Source organism: Rhodnius prolixus, unplaced genomic scaffold (genome assembly GCF_049639745.1).
Source record: "Rhodnius prolixus isolate KJV_2025 unplaced genomic scaffold, Rpr scaffold_46, whole genome shotgun sequence".
Taxonomy (NCBI): Eukaryota; Metazoa; Arthropoda; class Insecta; order Hemiptera; family Reduviidae; genus Rhodnius; species Rhodnius prolixus.
In genome coordinates this window covers 1-8,808 of record NW_027411621.1, presented here as the reverse complement: position 1 = coordinate 8,808, position 8,808 = coordinate 1, and the positions used below count along the sequence as shown (strand labels likewise).

Below are 8,808 nucleotides of genomic sequence, written 5' to 3'. Positions count from 1 at the left end.
TTTGGGAAAAAATTCAGCAAATGTGAAATGCTACTTATTTTTTTGAACAGAATGTTACTAATTTCATATTAGTACCAGACTTAAGGGTAAGAAAAATGGCGAATAGAGGTTGTCCGTGGTTTTGCAACTGTTTAAAGAGGGGCTGTCTGGGATTCAGAGGATTTTAATTTTGTTTTGCAAAATATTAGGAATTCTAAAGATTGTTTCATGTATTTTCTGTTTACTTATTTTGTTAGAAGTTTAATTTAGCGATTTTTTTTCCTTTTTTTTCAAATAATTTGAACCATATGATATTGAGTGTTAGCAAAAGTCACCTGGATAAAAAAAATATAAAATATATAAACTACGCAAAGAAAAAAAGGCAGTCGAGTTTTGGTCACCAGAGAGGACAGTCAAGGTTTGGCTAGCCGAAGAATCAAGTCTGAGACAGCGAACCGACATTTTTTATTCTTGCTTATTCCTCAGATCCAAGAAGGAACAAAAGAGGGGATTCCCGAAAGGGGCTTAATAAAGAGAAGCAGGTGAAGTGAGTATATTTTATTGGAACAAGAGTAAAACGAACAGACTGCTGGTGTTCAATGGATGAGGAAATACCTTGAGCCAGAAACTGCCCCCTGGTTTTAGAGACATCTATTTGCTTATTTTTCTTCTTTTTTTTTGGTGGACAGGAAGTGATCAACCCTAAATATTAATTTCATCTCATCTAGTTGAACTGTTAGAAATAATTTTGTAAACCAAGATCTACTATTATTATTGTGTTTTTGTTTTTGTTTGTTCATATAATGGCCATATATTGTGTTAGCCTAGCCCAGTGGTCGGCAAATTTATTAGCCAAAGAGCCAAATATGAACATTACAACAATTTTAAAAAAAAATGGGAGCCAAATCTGAATGTTTAGTAAACTTTTATTACACTAAATAAGTAGTACACTAAATAATACTAAATTTCATACTTAATAAATATTTATTAATGCGAACAATGTGCTTGCATCTCCTTGGAAGGTTTGAGTTAGTCAGGTTTTTATGTTGTTGTTTTTAATTTTAGGCATGATTCCAAGTTCTCATAAATAAGACGACTTCTCAGTTTACTCTTGATAATGTTCATGCTAGAAAAAGATTGTTCGCATATATATGTAGAACCGAAAAAGGAAAGAACAGCAAACGCGAGCTTTTTCAGCTGATCGTAAGAGTCAGGAATACTATTCCAAACGTTGAAAATGATCATGTCTTCCTTCTCCAGGTCATTCAAAGCAGACCACTTGGGTTGTGAACTAAGATCACATTTTTTCTTCTCCAATATTTCCAATTCAACACAAAGACGTTCGAATTTAGAGCGCCATATCTCCTTGTTTTTTTTTAAATCCAGCAATTGTATTTCAAAGCTACCAATGTCAATTTCAAAAGGAGAAAAATTCAACTCGGTTATCGTAGCATTAAGAGGATTTTTGACAAATGCTAAAGTTGCTCTGCTGTTTTTAAATTCCTGAAACCTGCTATAACATACGAACAATTTCAGCCGGTAGCTTGTACATGGTTTGTGTTTACGTTTACGAAAACTAATAAAATTAAACTCGATGTTCGTTACGTATTTTTACAACAATATAAAATATTAATTACCTATCTATCTTTTAACTTAAACAACAAATTATACATGTTCTCGATTTATAGAAGAATTTTAATTTATCAAAATAAGATGTAATTTTTTTCTTACCAAGTTTTTTTTAAAATGAAAATATTATAGCGCCTTCCGTGGATATTTGTGCCAGAGCCGCACTTAAGAAGCCAAAGAGCCACATGTGGCTCTGGAGCCGCACTTTGCCGACCACTGGCCTAGGCTAACTGTTAAATAGAAATAATAACTGTTATTGTCCCCTTTTGGAGTTATTTTTTTCTTTTAGACTGGTAAAGGAGCCAAGCATTATAAACAGTTTCATTACCACGGACACAAAAGTGGTTGCCAAGGGTTTCTTAAGTTAATTCTTTCTTTATGGTTTTTCTTTAATCCGTCGTTATTTTCATTCCATTTGATTTTCATTCTATTTTTTTTTGTATTTCGTCGTACCCCCCCCCCCCCCCACATTCAGGTAAACAAAAACGACGTGGCGCTAAACTTCTTTTTGGTTTATTTTGTCTTCTCCTTTTTTTCTTCACCCACCCCCTTCTCCACTGATCGCTGGCGAGCACTAATACTTTACGTTCTCGAGTTCTCAGAAAAGATATTTGAACTAGATTATTGGATACGAACCTGATACTGGGAAAGATAGATCGAAGGCGACTAAAAAACGTTTAGGCGCTACGTTGTTTACAAAAAAGGTAACAACAAGAAGTACAACAACAAGAACAAGACCAATTTTTGAAAAAGCCGTTTTTGCTCATTTTCAACAACTTTTTTCTCGAAATCTATGCGATCTGGGTTGTTGCAAAAAATTACAGCTGTAAAGGAGGGTTTGCCCTTTATTTTAAAGAAAGTTTGAGAATTTTATGTTTTATAGAAAAAGAGAGAAAAAAAATTGTCAAAGTTGGGTGTTTTTCAACGTTACGCTTTTTCGTGCACTTTTTGACGATCAACCCTTATACAACTGTCCTAATCATTTTTTAAGAAAATTCGTTTTTCTCTAATATAATAATTTTTATTTAAAAACCTAAAATGGAAAATCTGTCCGATTGCAGAGGTTCCTGTGGCTAGGAGTAAGAGGGCTCTTAATTAAGAGAGATCTCTGGGAGAAAAGAGCGGAGAGGAGGAAAAAATAAGGGGAGGAAATGAATGCTTTTTGAGTAACCTACACTTATACAGGAAGTGTGATGGTACCGTAGGCTCGAATATTGCGGAGGACGGGTCACTGCCTTGAACTGGAGCCTTGAAGCGAATAGAAAGCCGTTGCTTGGCCTCGTCCCTCTCGGCTCGAGTGTCCCACAGGATATTTTAGGAGTGTTTTTACAGTCAAATATTTAATTTTTTTCCTTTCTCTTACCAATAATAAATCACTCCAGGATTTGAAATTAATTTTCCACCTGAATTATCCAACAGTTATCCCTTAACGGAAGTGGAAATGAATGTTTACTTTTGGAAATTCTGCGAATATGACTTAAAGCTAAAGGACATTTAAACTTTGCTTACAAATAGTACAAATGTTGGGCGGGAACTTTTATTTTCAAAATTTCTCCAATGAAAGGACACTCCTGTGAGAGGATCCTATTCGCTATAAAGTCTAGTTTAATATACATTGGCTCTCTGTCTTATGTATTATTTATTTGTTTAAAATCCCACTATAGGTAAGATAAGTTTCAGTGTTGCAAGCTTTGTATATGGATGTAAGCTTGAAGGAATGGACTAGGAAATGTTGCAAGATGGGCGTACAGGTCGGGGAAGGAATGTACCTTCACAGTCTCCTATTCGCTGACGACCAAGTCCTGATCGCAAATGATGAAGAGGACATCAATTATTTGGTCAGAAAGCAGGCAGAAGAATACAGGAAGTGGGGATTAGAAATAAATACAGAAAAAACGGAATAAGTGACTGCATCCCCACACAATGAATGTGAAATCGATGGCCGAAAATTAAATAAAGTCATCAGTTTTAAATACCTGGGCTCCTACCTTCAAGTGGACGGAACATTCGAAATGGATATGGAAAAGAGAGTGACAAGCGCAAGGAAGGCGATTGGAATGCTGAATTCTGTCTTATGGAACAGCAATGTCCAGATCAGCACCAAGAAGCATATCTATGAAGCGTTGGTTCAAAGCATCTTGCTCTACGCATCAGAAACATGGACAGTCAGCAAGAAAATGCAGAAAAAGATAGAGGCGACTGAAATGGAGTTCTGGAGGCGTTCCGCGAGAATATCCCGCAGTGAGAGGAGAAGGAATGCGGGTATAAGAAAAATAGTGGTGAAGCACAGCACAGTGACAGAAGAAATGGAAAAGAAGAAACTGATATGCCAGAAAGTAGAATGCTGAAGACTGTGATGCAATGGAGCCCGCCAGGTACGCGGAAAAGAGGCAGGCCTAGGAACAGGTGGCAAAATGGCATCGAAGAGCTAATGGCGACGAGGGCTGTGCGAGCAAGACGCGATGGATAGAGTGCACTGGAGAAATAGTCTAGCCGCGGGTTGCCGACCCCTGGGTTGGCTACTGGTGCTTCTTTCCAGTTTTCTCTCATGATGGCCAACACACTTTTAATACACTTCTTAGTTCAAATTTTGGAGAGATTGGAATATAAGGAAAATTCACTATGTACCGTCGAGACAATACCGCATGGTGTTTATTGTCGCTGTGATACGTTTCTAACTGTTAAGAATAATTGAAATGGGCAGTCATCTTTTAATTACTGCTGAAAATGTATTAATTACTAGAAACAAATTTCATATTATGGATTTCTATGAATTTATCATTAACTGCCTAGACTTTAGGAAATCTTTGTTACAATTATAGTTCTATTTTATTTTCGTTTTTTAAGAAAGGATAGTTTTGTTTTATTATGTTTTCTTTTTTGTAGTAATTTTTTTTTTTTATAGTTATAGTTATGATTTATATTATTATCTATTAATAAATATACAAATATTAATATTAATACTTTTGTGATGTAATGTAAATAAAATGTAAGACACATTACCACTCTCCATCTAAATATATTGTACGAAACTGTACCTGATTGGCGCTGATTGGTTAATGATAAATTTAGCGCAATTTCTTTTAAAAAAATCAACACTCAATGGGCTCCAAAGTTGCCAAACTTATTAAAAATAAGTTAAAAGGAAAAAATAGTAAGCTATGTCTGTCTAAAATCTGCAGATAGTGAAGTGATTACCCTGGTTGCTAATGTGTTAAATTGAAATTGTTTTGGGTGAATTGTGAAATTGAATTCATCTTCCAGTATGTATTCAATGCAAATTATAATAATTTAATAAATACGTTGATTTTTTATTTATTTATTTATTTAAACTTAATAGAAATATACAGAAAATAATATTAACATTGTAAAAAGATAAATTAAACTGGTATCAATGGACAATCACGGCTGGAGAATGATGTACAACAGGCAAAGTTTTAACCACTGGAACAACTGGAGCGGCGTGTACAACTGAAGTGGCGTGTACAACTGGAGCAGCATGTACTGTTTTGACCACTGGAACGGTGTGCACAACTGGTGCAGCATGTACGACTGGAGCATGCACGACCGGGGTATGGACGATTGGAGCGTGTACGACGGGTACTGGATGTATCACGGAGGTCTTGACTACCGAATGGTGAGAAGTGGCCAGGGGCACCACTGGAGCGACCAAGCCTGGAGCAGGAGCCGCAGCACACACTGCCAGCACGCCAACGACCACTGCCATCTGTAATTCAATTATTCTTGATAAGAAGTGTGCAACATACTATACGAGTAAGGCTAGATTCATGTCAGAAGAGGTAAACATTTTCCTACCCAATTAAACCTTATTTTTTATCTCATAAGTTACAACTAGAAACTAAACTTTTCTATTTGTCCTTTGAATAATTATTTTCATATTTCATTGAGTCCCTACTACAGGTTAGTAGGGCCGCTTGTCATCTTCTTAACTCAACATGAATAAGGGCCTCTTTTTTCTTAGAATTTGCCAGAAAATATTACTCTCTTATTGAGCTAATCTAATTTAGTAGGAATTGTAAGCTGATAGCGCTGTAAGGTTTAACGGGAACAAAGATTATTGCCAATTTCATTCATTTGTATTAATGCCAAGCTTTCCACTTAGGAAATACTTATGAAAATTTTGTTTTACATTGAGCGTTCTTGCCTTAACGGTTGGTGGGTCTTCTGTCCTGTTTAAGTACTTTGTTTCAATTTGTAACTTTGTTTAAGAGTCTCGCTTAAATAAAGTTGCCGGGAGAAGGGTTTCAAATAATAATCCTAAATTTATTGTATAAAAGTGTAGTGTATAAACAAAAATGGTGCAAATATTTAGCGATACAAAGTTAAGAGAAATCTATACAAGAGAAAGCTACACACTAGAAAGCTTTACAAGAGAAAGCTTTACAAGAGAAAGTTGTACAACAGAATGCTATATAAGAGAAAGATACACACTAGAAAGCTTTACAAGGAAAGATGTACAACAGAATGCTATATAAGAGAAAGATACACACTAGAAAGCTTTACAAGAGAAAGATGTACAACAGAATGCTATATAAGAGAAAGTAAAAAAAATATGTGGTTTTGGACGTACACATTATTTTCTCACTAAATTCTCACTTTTCAAAATCAAATTTTTTCAAACACCTATTTGAAACATATTTTTATTTTTATTTTTTAATTTATTTGCTAAGAATACACCAGCGCTAGATGCAGCGCTATTAGTAACAATGACAATAACTACCCTCCACTACAAACTCACTAATTGAGGGGAAGTTACCCAGAGATAACACTCCTTGAAACTTATTTAATTTTATATAACATTTTAGTTTTCTTTTAATAAGGGACATTTCGCTGCAGAGATACATACTTTATCGGAGAACTTCCGTATAAAGAATTTCCTGAAAAATGGTCACTTCTATATAAATTACAGATCTAAGTACACTCCATGTTTACTTCACATAAATGAAAAGTTTTAGAAAATCTGTAAGAAGAGGAAAGCTCCATTAATAGAGGGGGGTGTTTCCTTTTTCAGGGATATTCTTTGAATTATTTAAATTATTTAAATTTGTTCCTTCCGACTCTAGATTGTATGAAAAGGAGAGGGCAATACTTTAAACTCTGAAATGGTCCAAGGAGTAGTCGATCTAAAAAAGCGGAAGTAACTAAGTGGTCCTTCCGGCAGAGATATTACGCGCGCACACACGCACAACAAAGACAATTCTACGCGCATTTAAATAAATAAAAATTAAATGTTTATATGAAATACGGAACCAACTATTTTAATTTTTCCAAGATTTAAAAAAGTAAACAAATAAAAGTAAAAAATAAAGTAATAAGAAAATAAAATTAAAATTTATATCTATCTATAAATTAAAAAATGGAAAAAAAGTAAAAATAAAATAAAGAAAAATGAAAAATTATATAAAATCTAAGTTTGATAATTGATTGTTTATTAGTCAAATGATAGTTGTAATTATGTGTAACAATCAGCATCATTCCATTAACTGTTAGAATTTGTCCCTGAATATACGAGTACATTCTCGATTTATTAATTTATTAGCTAAAACGCAATATTAGTTAAATAAGAGCCTTTCGTTAAGAACGTTTGTAGCAATTTGTTTTTGTATGATGTATATGTGTGTGTAGAAAGGAAATGTGAAGTCGAAATCTCTGCCCAAACTGACTAATGTATTAATTGTATCGTATGTCCGGAACTGGTCAGATATACCATATGCTTGCATGCTGCGACTGATAAAATGGCTAAGTTTTTATTTATTTTTTGTTATTTAAAAGTTTATGTTGTTCAAATTGTTTCCTTAACTGGTAGTGGTAGATAATATAACTGTTGAATAATTGCTTCTTCAAGTTTGGGTATGTGCCTACGTAGAGAGAGATAGAGTGAAAGAAGAAGTAGAGGAAGCTGAAATTCGAAATGCTTCAAGTTAATCACTCAATCTAACGCCATCTCCATATCCATATTACGCGGCATTCATTCAGGGCTCTAAGAATTTGACTTCCTTTACTTCTACATTGAATTAATAACAAAATTTGTGAAAAACGTTTGTTTAAGAATTGCTGTAAACCTTATTCTTATATTAAATTGTGGTTAGATCCGCAGTACTGGATAATATTGCGGATTTGTGACATTGCGCACTACTAAGGGTAAAACAAGCTATCTGTATTACTTTATCTACTTGGTAGGAGGAGTTTACGAGCATGTCTTTTTTTTTGAGTATTCACGAGTTATTCTTTTGAGGCCCCCTGTTTATGAAAAGGAGGTCCTTTGTGTTCCATAAAAAATTGTATCGTCAATCAATTTTAATGTGTTCTGAAATTCCATTTCTTCAGCTAATGTTTTACTTTACTGACTGAATTTTCCATTCTTTGGAGATTTCTTTGGAAAGAGCAGCTAAACTTGGATATCTCCAAGATCCAGTTCTAACGAATTCAGCGCTCTAGCTCTTATTAAGTTAATTTTTCCCTACTTTTTACTGAACGTTTTCAAAATGCAATTTGATTTTGATTTTAAAACCAATTTCAGAGAGAACCTTTATCAAAAGTAAAGATATAGAGCAGATTAAATTTCAAACTTACTAGAAGGAGTCAATAACTAAATAAAGATGAAGACTAGTTACTTACAAATGGAAACATGTTGAGATGAGTCGGCTGAGCAGTTCTCGGGTACAGAAGGAGTGTGCGTGCAGGAGCCAGGACTCCTTATATACTTGTGCTTGGCCGGGGCACTGTCCTTGCGCCGCCAAGGACACCATGCCTCTGTCTCCGCTTACTTCCTCTACCTCACACTCATATTTCACACCCTTCTTATACTACACCAACACCTCTCAACGCATTTCAATTAAACCCTTCAACTTGCCATCAATAATCTCTCTCTCTCTCTCTCTCTCTCTCTCTCTCTCTCTTCTATATATATATATATATATATATATATATATATATATATATATATATATATATATATATATTATATATATATATATATATATATTATATATATATATATATATATATATATATATATATATATATATATATTATATATGATAATATATATATATATATATAATATATATATATATATATATATATATATAAATATATATATTTATATCATATATATCTATAATATATATATATATATATATATATATATAATATATATATATATATATATATATAATA

The 8,808-nt window shown here is 33.7% G+C and overlaps 1 protein-coding gene across 1 annotated transcript; it reads right to left on the bottom strand.

Annotated features, from left to right (window-relative positions):
- Nucleotides 1-4,911: 4,911 nt before the first annotated feature.
- On the bottom strand, nucleotides 4,912-8,382 carry LOC141457656 (uncharacterized). Its single transcript, XM_074134859.1, has 2 exons — nucleotides 8,248-8,382; nucleotides 4,912-5,335 (listed from the first exon to the last, which is right to left on the bottom strand). Exons 1-2 carry the CDS (start codon nucleotides 8,257-8,259, stop codon nucleotides 5,000-5,002), a joined length of 348 nt encoding a protein of 115 aa, XP_073990960.1. The 5' UTR covers nucleotides 8,260-8,382; the 3' UTR covers nucleotides 4,912-4,999.
- Nucleotides 8,383-8,808: the final 426 nt, after the last annotated feature.